The sequence below is a fragment of the Carex rostrata genome, chromosome 1, assembly GCF_964058835.1.
Source record: "Carex rostrata chromosome 1, lpCarRost1.2, whole genome shotgun sequence".
NCBI classification, from domain to species: Eukaryota; Viridiplantae; Streptophyta; class Magnoliopsida; order Poales; family Cyperaceae; genus Carex; species Carex rostrata.
Genome location: NC_135918.1, coordinates 3070242 through 3096926, shown reverse-complemented (window position 1 = coordinate 3096926; position 26685 = coordinate 3070242). Strand labels below are relative to the sequence as shown.

The window sequence follows — 26685 nt, the reverse complement described above, 5'->3', positions numbered from 1 at the left end:
AATTTAAAAAAAATCCAAAAATTGTCTAGAAAATTGCCCTATTAATTTAGAAAATTGTGCGATTAATTTAGAAAATTCTAAAATGATTTAGAATTTTTTTAGGAACATCTTTTTTTTCGGATCCCTTCCGAATAATTTAGATTTTTTTAGAACATTCCAAAATTGTTTAGAATAATTTATAAAATTCCAAAATAGTTGAGAATATTACCCTATTAATTTAAAAATTTCCAAAATGGCCTAGAATAATTTAGAAAATACCAAAATGGTCTAGAATTATTTAGAAAATACAAAAATAGTGTAGAATAATTTAGAAAATACCAAAATGGTATAGAATAATTTAGAAAATACCAAAATGGTCTAGAATAATTTAGAAAAATTAAAAAAGATGTAGAATATTGTTTGAATTTTTTAGTATGGCAACGAAACACTTAAGCATACATTTAGCCGCTTGTTGTGGATAACTCACGACAATCATAGGGTATCTGAGGTGTCTAAGAAGGTTGGCATTTACTTATTTTATTTTTCATAACTCGGTTAGTAATCAAATTATATTGTAATTGATTTTTTTTCCTACTTTAGAGTAAAGATATTTTGACCGTGAGACACTATCGACACAAATGCGATTATAATGAGAAGTACACACCATTTTTAATTCGAATGAGCTTATATCATATCACGACATTGCCTGATATGGCCCTCATTCATGGACTCATCGAGCGGTGGCGTCCGGAGACGCACACCTTTCATCTTCCCTTCGAAGAGATGACAGGTATTTACTAATTAAATTTTTTTTTTTTAATTTCTTACTGACAAGTCAAATAAATTATAGTTACGCTGGAGGATGTGAGTTGCTTGTGGGGTTTGCCTATTTCGGGGGATCCAGTAACGGGAATTACAAACTCGGTGAGTATCCAAGACCGACTGTATGATTTGCTAGGTGTAAAAGATCATGAAATCAAGGGTTTAATGAAAAAGAGGGGAAAAGATGCCAACGAGAGAACGTCCGATATGTATGTGGTGAAAAACATGCTCCGTCAACGCTTCAAAACATTGCCCGAAGATGCGACCGACCAACAATTGAAGTGGTTAGTCTTTTTTTTTTATTTAAAACCCTATTCGTATTTTACATTTTCAATAACGTACTCACATTCTAATATTGGCGATTAGGTATGTCCGTGGATTTATCCTTGACATGTTAGGGAATACCATGTTTACCGATAGTAGCGGGGACGAGATACCGCTTTGGAATATTCTAAAAATTCCAAATTATTTGGACAATATTCTAAACTCGGACTACAATGAACTAATTAATTATATTATAAATTAAAATTAAAATAAAAAAAAACCTGAATCGAAGAACCGACTGATCAGACAGTCAGAGTTCCGTAAGGGATCCGAAAAGGAAAGAGGTTCCTAAAACAATTCTAAATCATTTTAGTATTTTCTAAATTATTCTAGACCATTTTGAAAATTTATAAATTATTCTACACCATTTTGGAAATTTTTTTAATTAATAGAACAATATTCTAAACTATTTTAAAATTTTCTAAATTAATCAGACTAAACTATTTTCTAAATTATTACAAATAATTACAAATTTAAATAATTTAAAATTAAATAAAATGATAAAACTTACTGTTTGAGACTGAGTGAAAGCGAGTGAGAGATTGAGTGAAAACAACATTGAGATCCGCGATTTTTATAAACGAAATCAGTGTGATCCCGAAAAAAATAATTTCGGTCCAAAATCAGAGAAAATTTATCCGGTTTCTAATCAAAATACAGGATAAATTTTGTCCGGTTTCGGAATTTTTTTTTTTCGGTATTAGATTTCAGTTTTTGAAAAAAAAAAATTCCGGTTTGAGTAGTTTTCAAAATTCAACATGAGTTTGGTTATTTTTTTAAATTTTATTTATTTTTTGGATATAAATAAAAAAATCGGCACTTGCTTGCTCCAATTTCAACATAGATTCGCCAATAACTGTAAGTCTGTAACAAAACGTGGTGTATTTGATCATGTTACATCACATTAGTCATGTGTAATTTTTTTTCCTTCAAACTTTAAGTAAGTTCAAGTAAGAAAAATATCAGAAAAAAAAAAAAAAATTTAGGGTGCATTTGGATGAAGGCTTAAATTAGTGAAAATAGTGAGCTAACTCAAATTTAAGATAGTGAGCTAACTTAACTTTTGATTGAATTAGTAGAATAATACGCTAATTCATAGAAGAAATAAATGCAAACTTTTTATATTTTCGAGTTATTTTAGTATCAAATCAAGCGGCAAAAAATAAATGTATTAAAATTAACTTAAAAACTCGAACATTTGACCGCTTGACATCAAATAAACTAAAAAACTTATAAATTTTACATGTAAATGCACAACTAATGAAGTAGATCGGTTTGAACGGTTTGGATTCACCATTTGAACTCGATTTGATAGGTTTTGGAGTTGGTATTATATGGACTGAAATGACACTGATGTTATATTAGCCATACTATTTTATAAATTTAGAATGTGTTCTAATATAAAAGACAATAAAATGGATAAATATGTGAGTTTTTGATGTTTAAAGGGGGAAATATGTAATTTTAAAATTTAGAGGGGGAAATACGTAATATTGAAGTTTTTGAGGGGTATACGTGAAATTTCCCCTAAAAATAAAGCCATATTGTTGTAAAAAAGTATATATAAGTTTTAAATTTATTGTTTATTTATTGTTTAGAAATATGAATTGTTATTTGAGATAAATAATAATATATATTTTTATATTATCTTGATTATAGTATCATACTGTGATTAGATCAATTTGCATGTCGTGTTGTACTGTATCATTTTATTTTGATAATGATAAGGTATGCGAGTAGTTACAACATACAATACACAAATTATGATGCCACGTGATCAACAATCATTCTCGTCGTTAAGTATCCGGTTACACGTCACACGGTCGTAGTGTACCTTTTTGTATTAGAGAGCAATTTCTTCACATTCTGTCCGACGACATCTCTTAATTCGATTAAGTTTTAAGGAGATTTAAAGAACTGATGTTTGGTTATCCTAATTCGTAGGCGATAGCTAAGGAAACTAAAAGAAGAATAAAGATGTCTTAAGATCCGAATAAATAATTAAAATCCGGACAAAAATAAATAAATGAGGTGACCTTAATTAAAGAATAGATGTTTAACATAATTAAACGGCTAAAAAAAGCTTAGTAAATCTTGCCGAACAGTGATCAAACGGACCCGACTTTTCATAGTTGTATACGGAAGTTCGTCGAGCCAGTCTCACTCTATTAAGTCGTAATATCCCTAAAACCCTAGTCAGCTAAAACCCTCTTCTGGCAACCTTTGTAATGCCACTATGAGCAACGAAGGGGAAGCGGATCGCCACCTCTCTCCGCCTAAGCGACAGCGGAGCCTCTCTCCTGACACCTCGAGGCCCTCAAAGCTACCCAAATCAGAACCGCCACGTCTTCCAGACGAACGATCGGAGATTGCAATGGGCCAGAGAAACCCTGGATTGCAGAGATACCTCGTGGCGGTGGAGTACATTGGGACCCTCTTTTCAGGGTCACAGAAACAACCCGCTTTTCGCACCGTCGTTGGTGTTCTCGAGGTATGCACCTGTTGTGGACTTGTGGGGCACAATTGTCATGGATATAAGACTGAACCATTTAAGTAACTTTTTAACAGATTCGCATAATTAGTTCTCATGGTTCACAAGAAAGACATTCACAGCTGCTGTGCGTGAATATTTTGTCTAGAATGTACAATTAGTTGGCAGATTTAATTACTTCCGAGAATATTTAAAGTGGGTGTTGATAATAGAAAACTAGAAGAGCAATTTACCTTTATCTGGCAGCTGTAGAGACGGGAATCAGCATAGCATTTTGAAGGGTTATTCCTAAATGAGCTGTGAAAGTTACAAGTTACAACAAACATACCCTAAGTACTCAGCTCATAAGAATAGGATGAGAGGGATAAAACACTGTTAATTAGTATAAAGCTATCAAATCGGATAATTAGGCTGATGTTTTTTTATTTTTTTTATTAATTTTATGGTCTACTTAGGAGGCATTTCAGAAGTTTATTGGGCAGCCTGTTTCTGTTGTTTGCTCTAGCCGGACAGTAAGTACTCAGCTCTTACTTCAAGTCAGGACTTACCTTTCTACTATCTGTGAATTGTATTGATTAGAAAAACATGACATTCATGTGTTATGAACCTACATTTAGGATGCGGGAGTTCATGCTTTGTCAAATGTATGCCACATTGATGTGGAGCGAATCAGCAAAAGAAAGCCCGGTGAAGTGGTACTATTATGATATTTTTTCCTTTTATCTTTGTCCACTATTATACAATTATGACAGTTTTTTAATTATTTATGCCCCTCGGCATAATTTTGGAATTTCTGCTTACCTTTACAAATAAAAAATACCCCAGATGCTTCTCTAGGCACAATGTTATGTCAAATATGCTTATGTGGTTGGTAGTAGTTTTCACAATCTTTTTTTTTTTCCCTTTAACTTTTTCTTGTCCTGTTAAGTGTTTAATGTAAGTTTTATTCCAAGGAGTAAAACTCTAATCACGTAGGAGGCTGGAATTGAAGGGTTTTGGTATTAATTTTTCTTTACATATTGCCTTATTATTATTTTCAATGTTAAGTGAGCTATCTACTTGTAGTTACCGCCTCATGAACCAGTAGTAGTAAGACGAGCTGTCAATCATTTCTTGCAGGTGATTTTCTACTTTTTTGTAGTAGTATAGACCAGTTTATCTATTCTTTCTATCCTGAAGTTTGAGTGTCACTGTTGCTTCGGTCCGCATTTCAAATCTATAAAAGTACATCCGCATAAACAAGGATCACAATCCATGTAAATGTACTGGTACGTGTCAGTTGATACCAGATCCACACTATGCTAGTACTCTTGGTTAAAAATTTGCTCTGGCTTTAGTACTTTTGGAAACTTCCATGTTGACCCCTGTCAAATTTAAAAGATGACTTGAATGCCTTCGCTCAAAACAAGAAGCATTTTTTTTTGTCAGAAAAATACAAGGAAATCAACATATACCTCCTGTCAACATGGAACAGTTTTGGTACTCCTCTTTTTACCCCATAATTGGAAAATGTCCATACTTACCAATTACCATAGCTCCTCACTGTTTATTCCTATGCAAACATGGAAATTTTTTAAAGACAGTTGGAGGGTATATGTGGGTCTATTTTCTGTTAGAGGATATCTTGTTTTCATTTTTGTAGAGGTATACTTCATATTTTGAGGCTTTGTACTGAAATGTGTGGAGCTCTTCTGTGCAGACTTTATCTTAGTTGAGATCTGCCTAGTCTGAAAGTAATAATAACTGCTGTTGCAATTCGGCGTTCTGTTAATAGCTTTCAGTTGTTATTATTTTTTTCTGAACAAATGCTTCGTTCTACCTCTTGAAGGTTCCTTTTGCTTACTTGTAGAAAAATGAAGGTGACATAACGGTGACAGATGTGAGATGTGTTCCACCCGATTTTCATGCTCGTTACAAGGCTCTGGAGCGCACGTAGGTACCACCTTCAACATACAAACAAAATTTTAAGTGAAACACTCTTCTTGGAGGCCTTATTTTCTTATTCATTTTGGTTTAATATGACCTTTACTTTTATAAAGATGGAGGTAAACAAACTAGTGCATCTACACCTTTTTTTTTTCCCTTCTTCGTTGATAAGTTCAACATATTAATGCTCATTGCTTGTCCTGTACTTCGATTGCTTTAGTTGGCCCCTATCATAAATATGGTATTGCTCATTGTCTTTGATATATTTTAGGAACATTTGGAAGAAACTATGTTCAAGGGCCAATTTGAATTAAGAAAATTTATACGGAGAATTTTGCATTTTGCCAAATTTTCTTGCTAAGGCAAAATTTAAATTCTATACCTTCACATTTCTCATTTATAAGCATCCCAACTAAACCCCCTAACTGACCGCAAACAGTGCATCTACAACAAAAAATAATTAATTGGCAAAAAATATTTCACCCTTAAAATTATTCTATTTTTCTGAAGGTACCACTACCGGATTCTTTCTGGTCCAGAGCCTTTATCGGCATTTGAAAAGAATCGTGCTTGGCATGTACCTGAGGATCTAGATATCACAGCTATGAAGGTTCACTTCTTCTTCTTGGTTACCATTTTTCTCATTTATTTACAGCTCTTTTTGAAAAATTCTACATAGTTTGAAATTTTCTGTAATGCAAACTTAGGTTACAAACTGTTTTGGACTTTGTTACATTTATTAATTTTAATTTGGATTTTCAAATGACAAATCTATACCATTGATCTAGTTCTTTATTAGAACCGATGCATGCACCTTGAAATCCAGAAAGTTTGGAGTTCCTTTGTCGAATATCAATAGATCAAGGTACCAAATTTACTGCAGTGAAAGTGTCTAATTTTGGGTACTTGATCTAGTACAAAATGAACTCTTAAATCTAAAAGTTATGACATGTGTGACTTATTATGTTGAACAATATCAATGGTTTGGATTTGTCGTTTGGAATTCTGATTTTGATTTATGACAAGTAATTACGTAAACAAAAGTGAGTTCACAAAAGTTTGTGACTTTCGGTTTACAGTAGCCAAACTAAAGCCACATAAACCTAATTAGTTTGTAATTATGCAAACAGTGTTACATTATATTTTTTTTAATGTTGTTAATTTTGAGAATTAATGTAACATTAAGGACACAAACAAGCAAGACTTAGTGGATGCTATGAGTGTGGTATAGGCTAGAAGGGAGGTTTTAGATTGGAGTATCCATTTGTGAATATTAGGTCTCTTTTGTCCCTGAAAATAGAGGCTCAAGTTCTGACATGGGATAATGTGATTTTGGGGGTGTTTTGAAAACACTGCAAAAGAAGGTTTTTTCGCATTATGTTGACATTGTAGGGTATTTCAAAGCTTCCCTGGTTTCTCTTATTATTTGATAATAGTTTTGGTGCAGAGAGCAAGCAGCATACTTGTTGGGCATCATGATTTTAGCTCCTTCAGAGCAGCTGGGTGCCAGGTTGCTTTTTTTTACCTATACTTTTTAAGTTTTGATCCCCTGAACAATTAACACTTCTAAAAATTTGGAAAGTTCATTTGATAAATTGGATGAGATTCTAAGCTTGAGAAAAACAGAAATTGTATACCATATTGTGCTACAATAGTCTGTTCCATTCAGCACATGCTGCTACTTTGTTGTCTGTACCTATTTCATGTGACATGGCGGTACTGGACGTGGTGGCAAAAATTCGTATGCGAGTAGAGACTGTCGAAACCTTCTTTTAGACAATACATTTATGAATTAAACTGCTTTCCCAGAATAAAAGCAAGAAAAATAAAGTGGAAACTGGAGAAACAATTAAAATAGCTCTTTAACTAGAGATTATGGAACTTCTCTGCAAACATCATGCTACATTATTACCATGTCAAATGACAGCAGTATTTCTCGTGTTTGTGTTTAGCACTAACTTAGTTCCAACTTAGTCATTTGTGTAAGCCGCTGATGTAAATCTGCAAAACTAGAAATACAAAAGGAAAAGAAAAAAAAAGTTTAATACAAGTACAAATAGGTTTGTAAATGCAAGGAAAGGGAAAAGTATTATTATTTAATTATGGAAGTTACCTATAGCATTACATAATAACTAGGTTGGGTGTTATATGCAAAGTAGTACGCCTTGTTATGTTTTAAATTGAAATCTGAAAAAAATACTAAATTTTTTGGTTGTATTTGGAAGTACAATTTAAACTTTAAATCTATGCAGGCAAACTCTCCAATGAGAACACTAGAAGAACTTGCTGTCACCGAAATACTCCCAGCCCTATATTTCCCATCTATTATGGAGCGATCTGCTACAGAATTACTGGATTTGGATACTTCTAGAAGGATCTCTACTTCTTCTGATGCGAAGACTGTAAAGAGTGAGAATGGACGGGAATTTGGCCACCGACTGAGGCACCGCTGCTTTGTAGTAACTGCACGTTCTCGGTCCTTCCTTTACCATCAGGTGTTTGTCACCATCTCAATGCCATACCCTCTGATTTTATTTATTGTTATTGTTTTATTATTTTTATTTTTATCTTTCCTGATTAGTTTATGGCTTACTTAATTAGCTTAATTGTGCTGTATGTTTTGACCAGAAAATGAGAATTCTGCAACTGGTAATGGTAGGAAATTTTTTCAAATAGTCGTAAGAGTGAGAGCATTGCTTAATAGTCAGACTATTTTAAATGAATGGCACCATTTGGTTGTCTTTTTCAAATCAGCTGCCACAACTGGGCCCACGCAATTCATAAATCAGACGCTTTTAAATGAAAGATTTGGTGTCATTTGGTTGCCCTTTTCCCTAATCAGCTGCCTCAGCTGGGCCTATTTTCAATTCACAAGTTGGACTTCCAATGGAAGTAATGGTGTCATTCAGATTCCACTGCTAAGCATTCTTAAATCCATAAATCAAACTGCTTCAAATGGAAGCAATAGCACCATTTGCTTGTCTTTTACTCCTGAATTAGCTGCCACAGCTGAACCCACTTCAATTCATAAATCAGACCGTTTCAAAGGAAAACAATGGTGCCATTTGGTTCCCATTTTCCCTTAAATTAGCTGCTACAGCTGGGTTCACTTCAATTCATAAATTAGAAAAGAACACCCTACCTGAATAGTGGTATAATGCTGTTGTTATCTTGCAAATCTTCTTCAAGCAAATACTGTAGGTTACCGTTTGGGTAAAGGAGTTTTCACGACTGAATGGGGTCTGGTTGATTTGCTGGGAAAATGACGTGTACTGTACCATTGCTCATGTTTGTCCGAACTGAAGCAATGCTTCAGTCTTACTATTTTAATTTTTTTTTTCTGTTATCATTTCCTTGAAATCTGTTATTTTAAATTACCGGAAAAAAAGAAGGGAAAAAAGTGCATTTAAATGGCAGGTACTACTGATATGTCGTGCTACTTATCTTACTGTTGCTTGTGTTTATTCCAGATAATATTGTACTCACAGTTGCCTTGGTATTCGTATCATCCTCACATATATTCAGCATTGGCTGGTTCTTATGTTTGTCCTTTTCTCTAATCATCTAGGTGAGGTTGATGGTTGGAGTTCTGAAATCTGTTGGAACTGGTGACCTAACAGTTAGTGATGGTTTGATATTTCTCTCTTTTGGTCTCTCTTTTTTTGATTTGTGTTGACGCGTATTGTTTCTTGTCCTTTATGTGGCGATAAGAATGAGCTTAATAGGATTGTTAAAAATTGCAGTGGAGAGGATACTTGATGCAAAAACAGTAACAGTTGCAAGTCCTATGGCACCTGGATGTGGGCTTTATCTTGGTAATGTCAAATATGATTTACCATGATCTTTTCTATCAATTCAACTGTATCTTAGTGAATTTTATTCTTCAATTCTCCATATTTGAAATTTAGTGTTTCATTATCTTTTTGTATCTGAAAACAGTTTTTCATTGTAATTAGGTCTATTATATCTGTCATAAAGTTCTTCTAGTTTACCTAGCTCCTGCAGATTTCATTATACTATCTTATTTTTGTTTCTTATGAAGGCTTATGGGTATGTAGTGACGTTTCCAGTGGGTGAGATTCTCCAATTATATACATCAATTTGAATTCTAAAAACTGTTATTTTTGTTTTGTTTTTGTACACGCGAGTACAGTAATGCAAATACAGAGTAATGAACCAATGATAGATTCGTTTCAAAAGAAACATAGTTGAGAATCTCTTGGCGTTGGGCTTGTGGAAAATAAATTTCTTGTGTATTTGGGTTATACAGTCGAACTAGGTTTTGGATGAAACATAGAAAGCATAACTTCAGAACTGCCCAGGCTGTCATAGTGACTAGTTTGAATTTTGAAATAACTCAGTAAGGTGTACGATTCGAACATAATAGGAGTAAATTTGTGAATAATTTATTTTCTATGAATTTTATGCGAAAATATCTTTAATTTTACGAGTAAAATCCCGTACAAAACACATTAAATTTAAAATTTCTTACCAAAATTGCCAATGGAAGCAACTCTAAAAAGGAGTCAACAGAACAAAAATGAAGTTGGACCGAAACAAGAGTAAAATATCATATAAAACGCGAGCTGATTATGGTTGAATTTGGATAAAAGGAAGATATTAAAAGTAATTAGTAGAGGCATCCAGTAAAAATAAGTCAAGAGTGCACCTAGACTTGGCTGCTGAGATGTTGGTATGGGGTATGAGGTTAGGGGATTTTTTTTCGGCTGAAATAAATGAATGAGGATTTTGAAGCACATGCAACGGTGAACCTTTACTGGAAATGAAAGAAATATGTTCACTTGGTGTTGAAGTACTCGAGTTGTCAGGGGAAACTCCATCCGTAGGGTGTCTTCGTGCGGTGGACGAGGTTGGAGAACAATAATTTTGGCACCTGTAGCAGGAGGCGGTGTTTTCTGATTTCGGAATTTCTCAAATGGATGAAAATTTAATGACGTCAATATTAAAAAAATAAAATAAACTAAACACGTTAATTATGGGGATTTCAAAAAATATATACGGCTCCATTCTTGCGGTGAATTGATTTGGAAATCTCTCAAAAAACTAAATATATTTAATATTACAAGAGTGAGTCTATGGTACTATGCATATTACGATTTGGCATTGTGCTATGGCTCTATATTTGAGTTTTCAAATCCTAACGGTTGATCTGAACCGTTCATCTTGTTCTCCATATTAATATGTATTTGGAGACCAAATTTTACATTTTTTGAAATTTTTTTTACTATTTTTTTAGATTTATTGAAAATCACTGTTTTTGGATGGTCCAGAATTTTCAGATCAAATGATTTTCTAAATATCTAAAAAAATAGTAAAAAAAATTCAAAAAATGTAAAATTTAGTCTCCAAACACATATTAATATGGAGAACAAGATGAACGGTTCGGATCGACCGTTAGGATTTGAAAACTCGAATATAGAACCGTAGCATGGTAACAACCCGTGATATGCATAGTACCATAGACTCACTCATATTACAATGCATTTTTGAGTTTTTGGAGGTTGCCAAGTCAATCTGCACTCCTCTCTTCAAGAATAGAGTCACACATTAAATTGATGGTTCTAGTATTTTTCGAAATCCTCCAAAATATGTCTTTTTTTTTAACATGGTATAAATAAAAATTTCGGTATTAAAGGACCGGACTTGATTGTTGGTCGGGTGGAACGACTGCTTGAATAGTCCCTTTTCTCTCCTTTCCAATCAAAAGAGTTTTTAGTTGGAAGACTTTTCCGGCGAGTGCTACTTTCTTATTGTAAATACTACGTATAATGAACTGTGCTCGCTAACACTCCCTTATAGTCTCTTAGCGCTTGCAACGTAGTGAAAGACATCGATCTATCTCTGATGCTTTCCTATCCATTTCTTTGATCCTGTTTTTATCCATCATCTCGTCAACCTCGAGACGACTAAAAGGACTTCCACTTCTATGAACTTGGTTTTTAATGACTCTTCTTGCTTTGGTTAGTGTTTCATCTTCCGTAACCTGGCTTCTTAATAGTCTCTATCTCAAAGTTCTCTTCTTACTTGCATTAATGAACTTACTAGTATCCCTTGCTTTCGTTTATAGCAGTAACTAACTAGAATTGGAAAGGAAAGAAGGACTGATCAAACCGGACGGTGAGACTGAAACTGACAGGACTAGTTAGGTACTGTAATGCAGGTAACAACCTGACCGCTTATGTGGCAACGACCAAATACTTGTACTATCAGGGCACGTATGTAAAAAATGTGTTGTTTTCTCGTCGATAAAATACGGAACAAGGATTTAAGTCATTGATTGATTCCCATCTGTTTTGGGACCTTGTGCATTCTACATATATTAGTAAATATACAAAAAAAAAAAAAATACGGTTAAAGGTCATAAATCGATCTACTTCCAGAACGACGTCGCGGGAAGCTGTGAACTAGTCGGCACAAAAGTGCATATTGTACGTTAAATTCATTTCATAAATAATTTACGAATCCCTGAATTATACGCCCATTCATTCATGCAGTGCTATAATCCGAATCTTTATATTCGCAAATCTTGTACTATGCTCTGTACCTGTTCTCTTTTTATACAGAACCTAAATCAATCAACTATAACACGATTCTCATTTTATTTGACAACTAAGTAATTCACATCCCAGTGGAATACATGCAATACACGTATACAATTCGAATTGTGTTATAAACGACAATTCGAATTGTATTATTTGACACCTAAGTGAGCCAACAGCATCCAATGTCTGCAGTATATACAATTATTTCCATACATGTATACAATTCAAAAGCTCTATTCAATCGCTGGACTCAAGATCAGTTGAACATAAGAAGGGAGCAAAATGGACTGACTATACATGTCCTGCATTAGTATTTCTATTTTTTCATTTTTTTTCTTTGAGGGGTCCTGCATTAGTATTATAAACGGAATTCTAATCAGTTGTGTGATTTCTAAGCCAATGAGCGAGGAATTTTGGGAAAAAGACGCCTTTTACTCAAAGAGCAATGTAAATACACTCTTAAAGCACTCTTGACCTTGTTCATCGACTGTGATATGCCGACAGTAATCTTTCATTCGAGAACTGACATCGGGTGGTGCTGAAATCACACCTTTGGAGGGGTCCATCCCTTGAAAATATCCAATAATATCATCCCAAGCACTCTTTTTACCTGACTCGCAGAAACTTGACTTGCTGGCAACTTTACAATCTATGTGCTTTTCAGAACTGTCCATTTGCCAGTTGTTAAATTTCTCTGGTTGCACCTTGGAAGGTTCTGGATCTAGTTGTGTTTTAGTTTTAGCATATAATTCAATTGGGTTTTGTTCGATCTTTCTCCTTTTAAGGAGTAATGGTTCATAAGAGCAATCCATGGATTTGGAGAGGGTTAAAGTGGGGAAATTAAGAGATTTTTTGCGAATGTGATCAAATATTGTTTCTTTTGTGGTGCTTTTGCCTTCTGTTGTTTCAGGATGCTCCTCTTGTGGAACAGTCTCAGTGATATCTATCAAAAAAATGGAGAGATGATTATCCTCTGATACATTAGAGAGAGATTTGCATTACAGAACAATCTCTTTCTTTTTTTTCTTTTGTGAAGATGGGGGATTGGGCCGGTAGGTTCCGCATTAATCTGCCAAGTTTTGTTATTTACTTTTCTTACAACCCTCTACAATTTGAAAAGGATCAACAAAAGAAGTTTCAGTAGGTGGATTGTAATTACAATTGCAACTGGAACAAAAATAAGGCATGAGATAGTATAATGTTTTAATTACCTTCAGTCGGTTCGTCCAGTATCAGATCAAAGCTGGGACCCTCCCTATCAGCAACAATTATACAATTTCAAAATTAAGTATGAAAGAGAATAACATAGAAATGATAAAGATTTAATGCTTGTCCTATAAAAAAATGCAAATATGCACATGGAAAAACCCACTAATATGAGAAAAAAAAAATATCCCCATAAAAGTAGGTGTTACTTCTACCCTGCACCAAATTAGATCCAAAACCTGCCTGTGACTTGTGTACTCAAACAACATCTTCTCTCAATATCGGGCAATCTGTTTCACAAAAAGGTGAATCCCATCGCTGCTGGGTGAAACCAAACTTATATTTTATTTTAGTACATTTGACATGCTTTATTTATCCCAGTCTTCAAGAGTATACCTGATTATGGCCCCAAGAAATTTAAAAATAAATGATACATTACAGTAACCATTAGAATGCTTACATTTCTGCCAGATTGTAGGTTGGTTTTACAGGTAGCTCCACCTTGCAAGCTTTGTCTTGTGGGATGGTGAATTCATCATCCTCTATGACAAAAACTTCCTTGGAAAGTGGATTGGGTTTTGAAGCAACTGCAGTTGCAGTAATTCGAGTTGCCTGGGGGCTCACTGCACAGATATCCTTTGAGAGAGTGTCGAAGGCTGTGGTTTCTTCAAATTTCTGAACTCCATATGCCAAGTTCGGTTTGCAACTTATTGTGTGCTTTGTGTGCACATCGAGACCAACTACAATATAGAGGGGTAAAATTCAAGTGTCTCAAGTTTCAAAACACAAATATAAGCACCATCAGTACATCCACATCTAGCATGCTGCCCATTCGAACATTTATTTTCATTTTTGCTTTCTTTTATTGATTGGAGCAGTGTGTATGACAAGGAAGATGAGCTTTAAGACTTAATCAAGCTTTCTTTCCAAAATAAAATGAAGATAAATAATCTCGAATGGAATCCATTTTAAGCCCACAAAAGGAGCAAGCCAGAAATGAAACTGAGATTTAACAAGTATGGATCAAGTATATCGGTGCTGATCATGACATGTATGCCATAAATAATATAAAATGGTAACACGTGACATGAAAGCTACCATATTCTTCGTAGACTAGGTGAATCTTCAAAGTCACCCTTGCATTATGGGGGCATGGCACTGCAACAATGAAGGAATAGGGACTGCAAAACAAATTGTGAATGCAATTTAGAGTTTTCAAAGAACCTGTAAAGTCGTGCTCCAATAAAAGTTTCAGATGTTGAGAATACCTGGAAAATTCTTCGGCCCTTCAAACAAAATAACAAAAGAAGTAGAGTAACCATGTTAGTATGAAGAAAACAAAATTTCATCATGAAAATTTATCACAATTATCAACAAGTCAGAACCTGGAGAACTACCTAATTTTTTCATGAAAAAGGATTGTATTATCTTCCTCAGAACCAACCACCTACAAAATACAAAAAGGAAATATATAGAAAAGATCAAGCGAAACTCAAAGATAAATAGTCTACAACTTGACATGGGGGGAGAGGTTACCATGTCTGCATAATGATACTTGTTCGACTTGTACACCCTTTCCAAGCGGGTCAATGTAACAGCCACTTTAGGTATACCCCCTTTTTTAATCGCAACATCTTCTACATGTATTGCAATCTTCGGAGGTAGTGAGAGCAATGACTCCTTTATATGGTTCCCAAAAGGGTAATTACGTCCAGTTAAAATTTCTATTTTTCTTGGATCAGCTGCTTCTAAGCTTTCAAAGTTAGAAATTCCGGCTGACTGTAGTGCCTGAAATAGGAGGTAATTATTTTTAATTTATATATTTTTCTTATCCCCAAATATTAGATTATGACAAATAAGACCCACATGTTGACAAGAAGACCATCTTCAGCTTACTGTTTTTGGACAAGTGCTATTGAGTGGGGCAATATGTATTTTGTTGTTACAATTGGCTGATAATCTATTTTGTTTTAGTTAGCATGCTTTTTTGCTTCATTATTCTGTATCACTTCTCCTTTTCAAAAGCTTATCTTCACCCGATTTTCCAGAGAACACCATACCAAACTTGAGATATATGCCAGCCAGGACATTCATTCATATAATGCTGGTTTTGCCAAAAAGGTTTCTTTCATTTTTCACCTGGATATTATCTCAAAACAGAGTAAGATCAAGAGCAGACAAACCTTAGCAGTAATTATTCCAATGCCAGGTAGTTGCTTAAGTAAGAATGGGCTGTTATCCCATAACTTCTGGTAAAGACACTTAGCAAGAAGCATTGAATTCATAGCTGCCTTGTAGCTCTTTCTGTATATGAAGTATTCTTTCATGCATTTTGCTATGCGGCATCCATTTGCACACAGTGAGCCTGCCTCCTGCTTGCAGGACAAGTAGCTATGGCAATAAACAGAAACACACTCTGTACCAGTACAGATTCTTATTACCTCTATTATTGTATAGTTTATTCATCTTTTAATGTCTTTGGGGTCTGTGATTAATTCTAATTTTTGCTCTTCTGTTTATTGCCTTTTTCATTGCCTCCTAGTTATTTCATTCTGAAACAGAAAAATGGTATTTCACACTAGCCCTTTTTTCCTCTTTTTTCTTCCACCTCTTAGCCATAATCCCTACACTGAAGCCAAATCTCTTTTAGGATTTCAACAATTCAATTAGAATGAAAAATTAACCTGCGATAGTGATAGATCCTGAATTAATGGGTCTCCAGTCAAGCAGTCATTTGCAAGGACAAAAATTTTCTCCTCTCTTGTCATGATGCGCTTCTTTCTTTTGCCATTTTCAGCAAGGACATGAAAGCGAAGTCTGCCTTCTTTGTCGGTGTGTATATAATTTAAAATCTTTTTGTCATTTCTCCTCAGTTGGATCCCTATGTATAAACCAAAAAATTATACGAAGAAAATACATCGAACTTGAATTATCTTCAGTGTTGATTGATAATTCCTGTTAATTGGGGTTTTATTTGAGAAATTTATATTTGGAACTGAAATGTCTGGTTCCAGACAGGTAAAAGGTAACGAGGTAAGCAAGTCCAGAATTTAAAAGGGCATACAAGAAATCTCAGCTGAGTGGCAGATGACACGAAGCACATCTTCCAAGCTGCTACTGCCAGGTGCTTTTACAATCAGCTTCATCGTGTCAAATTTCAGGTAATATTTTGTCATCATTTTCCCTGGGTCTGTAATGCAAAGTATTATTGGAACTGTTTATGATGATATTATTTGAATAAAGGGTCACTTTGATTACTATCAGTAACCTTCAAAAAACAAGGGTATTTCTTTTAATAATCATGATTGATTTGTTTGTTGAGGCTTGTCGGTTGTTTATATTAAGAGTAGTACTTACACCTTTTCCTTTTCAGTCCTTTTTACCTCAAAGGCCACCTAGAACCAGAAGGCACTTAAGAGGGATGCATTGTGCAACGTTAATGAAGCAGATGAATTCCATGCAAAATTGTATACACATTAAAAGGCACCATGAAGTCACATAATTTTACTGTTCAGGTACCTAATGGTTTAAGAAGAAACCCATCCTCATCAGTCCATACCAGCCCATAGTCTGATAGCTCATGTATCTTTTGCACGCATATTTCTGAAAAAAAAAAGCAATAGGTTTACCAAATACAAAAGTTAATTTTTATGCGTCTATATAAATAATTACGAGTATTGAGTTACCTCGTAGGTGCTTCTCTAAGCGGTCACGTGGCGTCCCTTTTTTGATACCATAATTCTCTGGATTCTGCTCATGATTAAATTATGTTATTGATGATAATTTTCTCAGTATAAAAGAGCAATAGATTAGTGACATGCCTTCTTAATTCTTATATAAAGGTAAGAGCACTTCAACCACTCTATAGCCAAGCTTATGTCAGAGACTGTCATTTGAACTATCTCAGCATTCAGATGCTCGATTGCACATGAAAGCAACCTGAAAACAATAGTTAGAAGGATTTATCTTGTATTTTTCTTGGAGTTTGGCTAAGGTGCTATGGATAGCATAGGACATCCCGTGCTATTGCCTCAAAAACCTATCATATAAACTTCAAAGGACGAATCCAAACTGTTAAAACCGATGTACTTCATTATTGAAGCGATTACATGTCAAATTTATAAAAATTTTAGTTCATTTGGTATAAAGTCTAGTGGTAAAAAAAATGATGAAAATGAATGTATTAAATTAACTTAAAATTCATCATTTTTTTGCCGCTTGACTTTATATCAAGTGAACTAAAAAAATTATAAATTTGACATGTAAACGCATCAATATCAAGTGAACTTGACTTCATCGGTTTTAACGGTTTGGATTCGTCGTTTGAAGTTTATACGATAGGTTTCTGAGGCAATAGCACGGAAGACCTTATGTTATCCATAGCACCTAAGCCAAACTCTTTTTCTTTAAGAAAAACAATTCAACAGTGAGGCCAACTTTTTACGGTGGATCCAACTTATGGCGGGGATATATTTTTTCAACTATATTTGGTAGGGAATCATCAGTAGTTCACCAATTAACATTCTAATGTAGTGCTCTTATCTTCCCACCGTTAAACTTTGAGGGATTCTTTTGAGACAGACTAGACGAGCTATCACTATTTATAAGAGATTAAATCTCAACTGGGATTGGCAAATTTACTGATCAGCCATAGAATGCTATACATAAATCTTAGAAGTACTTGATACTTCAGCTTTAAAAAAGGGGTCAGGTTCAAGCCAAATACATACTGAGACTCCACCATTTCACATCCACTTAGCAAGTTCTCGTACAAGTGAACCTATTAACACCAAAAGAAGAAAGAGCGTAAAAAGTAACTGAGATATAGCTTAGTAAATCCCGGATATTACAAAACAAAGGCAAAATATTATAATATTGCTCCAATTTTTATTTTTTTTCTCAGGATTGTTCTTCAAAAAGGTTGAGTGATTTATTTCAAGCTGCCAACTGAAAACAAAATTATGAAATGTATTTACAGTTAAACAAATTCTCTCTTTAACATTTAACTCAATTTAAAAGAGACTAAGAATGAAAACTATTTTCAGTACCGTCTCTTTTCTGGTCATTATAATAACTGTCCCAGTGTCATCAAATGGAGGTCGACCAGCCCTCCCACACATCTGTGATACATTTAATTGCATTGGTTCAGTATCATGCTTTGAAGAATACTGAAAGCTACAATCACTTGCAAAAGATTAGCATATGATACTGCTTTTTCAAAGTTTGTCTTAAAATGAGAAATAACAGCATTTATAATGCATTGTGTTACTACGCAAAATACAATATAAGGAAGCCAATTTAACATACCTGAAGTATCATGGACCTCTCGTATTCCAAGTAAAGACCCTTTTCTTTGTTGCTGCGCATGCACAGTTGCCCCATATCAATTGAAATACTTATGTTATTTATTTATTTTTTGAAGGAACTTATGTTATTTATTACTTCAAACAATGTGAATAAGCATGCTGCATATCAAGAACAGTACATAGTGCAGTACTGCACTGGCACAACTAATTAAGTTTGTTTTCTCCCCAACAGGACGATTGAGTTTGCATGTACGTATTTTTTCTTTTGTTTGTGATGAAATTTATTACATCTGGTCTGGTTCTTACAACCAACACCTATAAGAAGGTAGATGAACAACACAAACGTAACATGAGACAGAATGACTTACAAGTATTGAGTAGACTTGATGATTACGGTATGTGCTGGTAAATTGATTCCCATTGCAAGGGTATTCGTGGTACAAAGAAGTATGAGATCACCCTTGAGAAACAATTGCTCAACCAAACTTCTGTCCTTCAAACCTAGGCCCCCACTGTGATAACCAACTGACATATATACAAGTCAATTGGTAGCTTCCTCATAAAAGAATCTAGTGAAGCTTTCCTTTTAACACTTACCCTACCTATTTAAACTGATGTGTCAGGTAGGATGGGTCCAGTCTGGAATTCATGAATGGCCCAGGTCAGATTGGGTATGGGTTAGGGGGTCATGACAGGGTCTGGATCCCCTAAAGTAACCCAACCTTTTAGTTTAGATCCGGTCCATCCGATTCAAATCCAGGCCAATCCGGCCCGAAGTGGAGCGCACGGGACCCCTTTAATCTGACGGCCCGGATCTAAACTAAAAAATTGGGTTACTTTAGGAGATCCGAACTCGTCATGACATACCTTTCATATAAGGCCCTAAATTCTCAATAATTGAAATAGGCCTTGTATTGTTGGAGAAAATTAGTAGGTTCTAAAGTTGCTCAACATCTGATAATTTTGTACTTCATATCTTAATCATGGAATAATGGTAAACTAATTTTTTTTATGAAATTCTGTAACCTTTATTCAAATACTTGGTGGCGAATAATTATTTAATAGTAATCAATAAAAATAGATTAAACGTAATTACCATTGTTAGCTTGTCATTAGATTATTCATTATCCTTCAAATTATTAAGGACATTACAACCTAGCAAATGGTAGGAACTTATTTTCAACTTTCAAACAAGGAAATCCTTTGCAATTGTCATTAACATAAGTTCATCTAACAGATTACAGAATTTAGGGGCCTTTTTGAGAAATCCAAGATGCAAAGCTACATGCTTCTATCCCGAAATATATAGAAAGTTCAATGTCTATCCAACACCAGCAATTTAATTGCTTTATTGAACTTTTACAATATGAACATGTCAGAGTATTTTGTCCTGCCAGCAGGTTGCATCAGACTCAGATTTACTTTTAAAGAAAATGCTCAACTTAAATTTCAGGGGCCAAGCATGGTACTTCTCTAGAAGTTAGGACTTAAGAGAGGCGGGAATATGTCATATTTTTCCATTCTTTGAAGGAGGCATAGGCATGTATGTTATTTTGCAGATGATAGATGACTTTGAAACAGGTGCAAGGAAATTTTCCTACAGGGTTTTTAGTACATACCGCCATTAACAATGCAAGATTGGAGTTGTTTGTCAGAGCATGAGAGAGAGGCCTCCTTGAGACTCTCCCTCTGTTGCATTGATTTGATAAATGGGTTTGAATAGGCAAGAGATGCTGCACTTTTTGAGAGACACTGTGCAGATTCCTGAGCCCCTTTTCTTGTAGAACAGAAAACAAGTGCTGATTTTCCTCTTGAATTTTGCATCAATAAATCTGCAATTTCCGCATTTGGTCAGTGTGAAGACATTAAAGAAAAATGCCCTACACGTGGTACATTCCTGTTGTTCTATTCAAATTGCATCTATATTAATACTGATAATCCTCAAAATGTATCTACCTTAGAAAATAATAAGAAACAAATAAAAGTCTGCCATGTGCCAGACATTTTGTTAAGTGATCATTTATGTGCAGTTTTCAAAATACACATTAATTAGAATTTAGAAATATTTAGACACCAATAGAAGTCTTCTACATTGCAGGTGTTTGCTTAAGTGGTCACATATGAGCATGTTCCACGTACACATTTAACTTCGCACAAGAAGTGGAAATCAAGTCAATACAAACCTAGTAAATGATGAAATGATAATGAAACTAATGCCTAATCACTAGTGAAGGAGAGTAGACGTTGACATGGATGAACACTTGTATGTATAAAATATACTAGACTAGGAATGTTCAGAGTTTGTAGACGAGATGTGCTTACCGAAAACAAAATGCTGAAGCCTCTGCATAATGTTTTTGAAAAAGAATAGGTAGATGTCAGAAGTAGCGTAACTACCAAAATAAAACTCAGGTAAACTTAACTCAAGTTTAGAAGCCATAAAAAAAATAAAACCTTCTCAAACAAGAAGTCATTTTTTGCTGGAGCATAACCTGGACCAATAAAAATATAAATAAACAAACAAAATAAGTATTAATAAAACAAGTGAAAGGATTTGCAGTGAAGGATCATAACTACGAGGCTTGCTACTGAGCTGGGTATTAGAATATCATACTCTCACAGATCATTGCCATTCCCACCCTCCTATTGTTATTTTGTGTTTTGTGCCTTTTGGGTTTCTAATCAGACCTGGTCCAATACTATTCTTCTTCTGTAAGTTGGGCGAATAGATACTTCTAGAAATCTTGAATGGATAAGGTACATAAAGCGTACCGAAAACCTTTGTGGTCAGCTTCACCGGTCTCATCTCTTCTCCAAATCTGTGGAGAAAGTAACCAAAAAAAAAAAGACCACAATGGAGAGAAAGGTACAAAAAGCAACAAAATACACTTTCCTTACGAGAGTTTCCAAATGTACCTTTTAATTCCTTCCTGAGGAACGTGAAGCCATTCCCCTACAATAGTGTCCAAATAGAATTTGTATAACATCTAAATATGGAAGTTAATCATATGTTGTTCTCTTTTGCATAGTACGATATTTCCCCCAGAAATTCCCATAACCAATCAACATTTTTAATTAAAAAAACCAACATTTTTTATGTATTTATTACCAAGTTAGATGTTAGTCATTGCGAAAGTACCAGACAACTGTTAAATCCCCAGGATGAGCATGCAAAAGTATACAAAGTTTCCCCTATACATTTTTCATATTAACTTGTCTAAACCATCTGAGCATATGTCATGAACTTTGTACTTGAAACATTAAACTATTCATCATTCTGCTTTTATTTTATAGAACTACAAACAAAACGAGCTCATTGCAGTTATGGAACAGAATTGCAATTATTCATGAAATATGTGTTTTCCATTAGATGAATACAACTGATGATGTTTCCCAAAATATATTGAAAATAAGAATTTGGCAGTTGTTGCAAAAGATCGATTTCTTGCTTGATATTACCTATGTCACCAATATTAGGAATAGTGGCAGAAACAGCAATGAACCGAACGGTGGAGATGGGATCTGAGGACATGCCAGAAACTCTAGAAAGCATCTTTACTCTACTGACAACAGCCTCGAGTGCAGCCCCCCGAGGGTCGCTTAGCAAATGCACCTCATCAATTAGCACTAGCGCAATGTCACCAAAGAAACTTAAACCACCTCCTCTCACTCCATGCCTCGTTACAGCATCAAATTTCTGTCAAACAAAAGAACAGAAGCGTTCAATTAATGATATTGTGTGGTTGTAAAGCCTTCAATTACAGTTGTTGGGGTAAGTAAAAATCTAAATGTACCCTGATTACGGCATGTGCTAGTATTGTACCGCAATGGCAATAACTAGCACAGTAGGATATGATGGTAGCCCACCAGAAGGGGTCCTTTTTTCAGCTTAAATCATGTTTCTCATTCATGTTTATGTGGGTTATCTATTTATTTATTTTGTAAGGTTTCTACACTTGTATAACTCTTTTTTTATGTTTCTCTTTAACCTGTTCTCAGCATAGTGCCATCAGCTCCCAAATAAGCCAAACACAAAAGAACATAAAAAGAACTTTCCAGACCAGCCTAATCCAAGCCCAATCTGATGGAGTACTTTGAAACCAAAAATCCAAAGCCTACAATCGGACAGAATGACTAGATCTGACTCAAGAAAGGCCTAAATGCAACTTCAATCATTTTGGGGCCCTAAACTGAAATGAACCAAATCACAAAGATTGTGATCCTGAATCCAGACCACAAATGACAAAATCATTATTAAACACCATCCCATATGACACAAACTGTAAGTGCCCCATTCCCGGCCAATTTTTTTTAGGGCCAACAACAGTCTGATTGATATATCTGAGCCAAGTGGGAAGGAATTTCGAAAGATGCTGGCGTCCAGATGTCTTTATGGATGTGCAGATTTTGTAGCATTCACAAAATATTATGCACTTAAGCTCTCTCCTACGCTTTCTCCCACTCTCTTTGTAAAAAAGGAAAAAATATATGGTGTAAAGATAGGGGAAAGGGTGCTGGGGAAACAAACATGGATTGGCCAACATGGAAATGAATACTACCTTGCCTGCCCCTTTTATTTGACTTGAGAAAATAGCAGGAAAGGCAAAAGCAGATCAGGGACACTCTAAATAAGCAGTGTCCACCAAGGATGCTAAACCTAGGCAGTACGTACAAATCAATGGATGCTGTATAATGGTTGCGTCCTCTTAGTAAAAATGGGCATCGTAAATCCATAGCATCAGTATGAACATTGGAAAATTTTGGCGTCCAGAATAAATTTTGCAATTCCTCCCCGCAAATTGATGTCTATCCCAGATTGTTCACTTTTCGGCAACCGAAGTGGCCCAGAACCTAACTAGATCTGAACTCATAACAACCCTGAACAAGATTACCTAACTCAAACCCAACTTGACCTGGTCATTTGCCACCTCTCTTAGATAGTACTAAACTGGTGCCTTACCTTCAGTCAAAGAAAAACAAGAAAGAGGGTATTGTTTACTTCAGGGGTAGTAAGAATTATATCAGAATCCTGTATGCTCTTGAAGTTGAAGAACTCGTTGTCACCCGTCATCTCCAAGCAGTTAATCCCTAATGAACCGAATTTTTGCTTCCAATCACGCACTTTTTCTTGCACCAAAGCTTTTGAAGGGGCTATATATATCTATTTCAAGAGAATTCAAATGGTTAAACTTCAAGTAAAACCCTTTAAAGACAATAAATAAATTAATAAATAGTACATAAATAAATAAGGCAAGGTAAAGGTCAGGTATCACAATGACCAGAGCAGATATATGCTGAGATTTATAAACCTTTTTGATAGAACTTGTGACCTACTACAGAAATATGCTTCAATTTCCAAACCTTATTTAAAATCTTAATGTTGTTTTTGTTTGTTTGCTTGTTTTTATTTCATTTTGGTGTTTCTAGCAGGTGGCAATCATAAGTACTTGAGCCAACTGAAAAGGCATATAATTTGTTATAGATCAGTTAAAGTACTATGGAATGCACCAAATTGTTCATCCAGCATGTTAAATTGTTAATCTGGAGTTCATCAGTGAGTCAGGTACAATTTGAACTGATGCTATTGTACTAGAGGTACCAAAGTATCATGAAACATACCGTTTTCAGAACACCTTTTACATGATTAAACCTTCCATCTGGAGAGAAGAATCTTGAAAGAAGCCTCAGAATAGAGAGCTCAAATAAAACTGTTTTACCACTCCCAGTTGGTGCTGATATAACCATGTTTTTGTCACAAAGGAAGCATACTGAGAAGCACTCGCTCTGTAAAGAGTTGAAATATCTGGGTACAATTGTAAAATAATTAGATTAGACTTGTTAAGAGCTTTCTATCTGTAACCCCTGCTAAATTAGAAATATATCATATAGCCCTTTCAAAGTGTCCCTGAAAAGTAGGAGGTATGTTTTGCATGCTTGTTGGACTTCAGATATTTTGTGAGATCCAACATAAAAGTTATATGTGGGATACTTGTATTGTGTTTAATGTTTCGTTTTAAAAAACCCTTACAGTGTGAACAGCAGTTCTTGCAGATTCAGAAATAATAATAATTATAGTAATAAATATTGTATCAGCATGTAATCACCTGAAATTAAAGACAGGACGAAAGGCTGCAGGCAACTCTAAGACCGATCTCAAAGTGTAAGGATCATTAAATGATCCCATTTCACGGCCTTATTTACAGAAAACCTGCACAATAACACTTAATTTATTAATGTTTCTCCAAAATAAGAGGATGCATACTATATCAGTAAGGCTATTACTTGTTGCACGGACGCTAGCCAGAATCTATGAAGAATTTAATCAAACAGTTCACGAGCAGCAGAGACAGAGAGAAGTGTGGCCAGTCTTGAAGCACCTTACTTAAAAATTAAAATCTTCTACTATAGAAAGCAATGGTCGATTGTTGCTATGATGATTTGGAAAATCTATCAGCACGGATCCGATTATTGAGCGATTTTCCAAACCTACTGACCACGTTTTGGGAGGAAGAACACTTGAATCAGAAGAGACTCACCGTCGGGGTTACGCCGATTCTTCCTTCTAGTTTGTTTGTGACTGACTGATTCTTCAGATTCAACTTTGTTACAGTTCTTTTTTTACTCGCAGAGGCAAAGGTGGATGTGAAATGTGATTGATTGATGATCGGAAGTGATGTTTTGGTGATGGCGGGAAGTGTGTTTTGATGAAGAAAAGAAAGAAGATGGGTCTGCTCTCGCCGGGTCGGGGGGGTTTGTGGGGGCCCGATGGTCAATAAGTAGGCTGGCTGCTTAAGAGAGAGAAAAAACAATTTTGGGCTGGGCCATTTATTACCTACTTTTTTCGTAATGAAATTTTTTTTTTTTTTAAAAAAGGCAAAAATTGCTCATTTCATTGCTGAAATATAATAATTACAAAGACCAGTTTTTATCTATTTAGCCTAATGAGTTCATTATCACTCTTTACAAAACAAAATGAGTAACATGCAATAAAACCACCAAAGCTTGCTATTAGCAAGGCAACAAAAATATGCTAAAATTGCTAAAAACTAACCCACAAAATATTTGGGCTAAGGCTAAGTATGACTAGACGACAAAATTGGTGAAGCATCTTCAGTTTCCACTACGGTAACACGTTGGCAGCAGCAAAACCTTGCTGGCTAAAGACCTCTACATCCGAAAGGAAAGGTACTAGCTCCAGTGGCATGTACTGGTTCAAAGGAATGGCATCTTCTATGATCGGGATCCACTCTCCAACAGCATTCTTGACTTTCTTGCTCATGTTTCCTGCCCAATAAGAACAAATAGATTTAATTAGTAAAATCAAATGTCTAGCACTTTTAATAGCACAATCATTGAAACAAACCTCATTCCTATGTTTCCACAAACTCCAACTAACTGCACTAAGGATAATTAAGAATCATGTTCTATCTATGACATCGAGAGAATAAGCAAATGCAAGTATACTCTCACAAGTTGTCCATGATTGCATTATTAATTGAGTTTTTCCTAACCAAAACCAAATTTGTTGAGCTAATGTACAAGTGATAAAGAGATGGTCAATCGATTCATTGTGTAAACAAAACTGACATTTGGGATCTCCAACCCACCCTTTAATGTCTAAATTGTCTTTGGTTAAGATGGTATTATGCGAAACTAGCCACATGAATACTCTGATTTTTGGTGGTACCGGCAAGTTCCACCATATCATGGCATTTTTTGGTTGATATCCACCAAAGTTAAGAATTTTATAAATCGAATGAGTTGAAAACTTCCCTGAGACTTCCCATTTCCACTCAATTTTGTCGTGTGAGTAAGTGAAGGAAGTGGAGCTGATTAGATGTAGTAATTCTGTCAATTCCTGAAAATCTATTCCTACTAAAGAAGTTCTAAATTTCACTAATCTCTCAAGATTTATTTTCGTAATGAAATTATATAATGAAATATAGAATTGGTATTGAATCATCCCTTCAAGATTTAAAAAATAAAAAAAGTAAGTTCTCCGTACAAGAGGCAATCACTTGTATTAATTCAATGTATCTTGCGTGCAAGAGATACATTCCACTGATCA

General features: G+C 34.9%; 2 protein-coding genes across 4 annotated transcripts; one reads left to right on the top strand and one right to left on the bottom strand.

Moving 5' to 3' along the window:
- Positions 1 to 3229: 3229 nt before the first annotated feature.
- LOC144552092 (Pseudouridine synthase family protein) lies at positions 3230 to 9636 on the top strand. 2 transcript variants are annotated; one of them, XM_078300195.1, is made up of 10 exons: positions 3230 to 3616; positions 4072 to 4128; positions 4234 to 4311; positions 4682 to 4735; positions 5466 to 5548; positions 6053 to 6152; positions 6990 to 7052; positions 7795 to 8037; positions 9111 to 9171; positions 9286 to 9636. In XM_078300195.1, the coding sequence occupies exons 1-10, from the start codon at positions 3362 to 3364 to the stop codon at positions 9381 to 9383; spliced, it is 1092 nt and encodes a 363-aa protein (XP_078156321.1). In that variant the 5' UTR covers positions 3230 to 3361; the 3' UTR covers positions 9384 to 9636. The 2 variants fall into 2 exon arrangements, with proteins under 2 accessions (XP_078156321.1, XP_078156329.1); XM_078300203.1 differs by lacking the exon at positions 6990 to 7052 and having other exon boundaries at positions 3255 to 3616.
- A 2589-nt stretch (positions 9637 to 12225) lies between these two features.
- On the bottom strand, positions 12226 to 25338 carry LOC144552077 (ATP-dependent DNA helicase MER3 homolog). Of its 2 annotated transcripts, none has more exons than XM_078300173.1 (27): positions 25154 to 25338; positions 24722 to 24825; positions 24237 to 24420; positions 23617 to 23778; positions 22077 to 22314; positions 21534 to 21570; positions 21390 to 21436; positions 21072 to 21109; positions 20940 to 20961; positions 20237 to 20449; positions 18986 to 19142; positions 18619 to 18670; positions 18360 to 18431; positions 17976 to 18091; positions 17133 to 17250; positions 16998 to 17061; positions 16831 to 16914; positions 16376 to 16501; positions 15996 to 16192; positions 15495 to 15683; positions 14848 to 15099; positions 14709 to 14758; positions 14580 to 14597; positions 14410 to 14492; positions 13772 to 14051; positions 13317 to 13360; positions 12226 to 13048 (listed from the first exon to the last, which is right to left on the bottom strand). In XM_078300173.1, exons 2-27 carry the CDS (start codon positions 24799 to 24801, stop codon positions 12537 to 12539), a joined length of 3435 nt encoding a protein of 1144 aa, XP_078156299.1. In that variant the 5' UTR covers positions 24802 to 24825; positions 25154 to 25338; the 3' UTR covers positions 12226 to 12536. The 2 variants fall into 2 exon arrangements, with proteins under 2 accessions (XP_078156299.1, XP_078156309.1); XM_078300183.1 differs by having other exon boundaries at positions 18042 to 18091.
- Positions 25339 to 26685: the final 1347 nt, after the last annotated feature.

Bases quoted from the DNA above. Each gene is read 5' to 3' on its own strand.
- LOC144552092 (XM_078300195.1), top strand. From the start codon at position 3,362: ATGAGCAACGAAGGGGAAGCGGATCGCCACCTCTCTCCGCCTAAGCGA. The intron at 4,736-5,465 runs GTGATTTTCTAC...GCTTACTTGTAG, and splicing joins CTGTCAATCATTTCTTGCAG to AAAAATGAAGGTGACATAAC. The intron at 6,153-6,989 runs GTTCACTTCTTC...GTTTTGGTGCAG, and splicing joins TAGATATCACAGCTATGAAG to AGAGCAAGCAGCATACTTGT.
- LOC144552077 (XM_078300173.1), bottom strand. From the start codon at position 24,801: ATGGGATCATTTAATGATCCTTACACTTTGAGATCGGTCTTAGAGTTG. The intron at 21,110-21,389 runs GTACGCTTTATG...TTATTGGTCCAG, and splicing joins GCTGACCACAAAGGTTTTCG to GTTATGCTCCAGCAAAAAAT. The intron at 13,049-13,316 runs GTAATTAAAACA...TTTTTTTGATAG, and splicing joins ACTGGACGAACCGACTGAAG to ATATCACTGAGACTGTTCCA.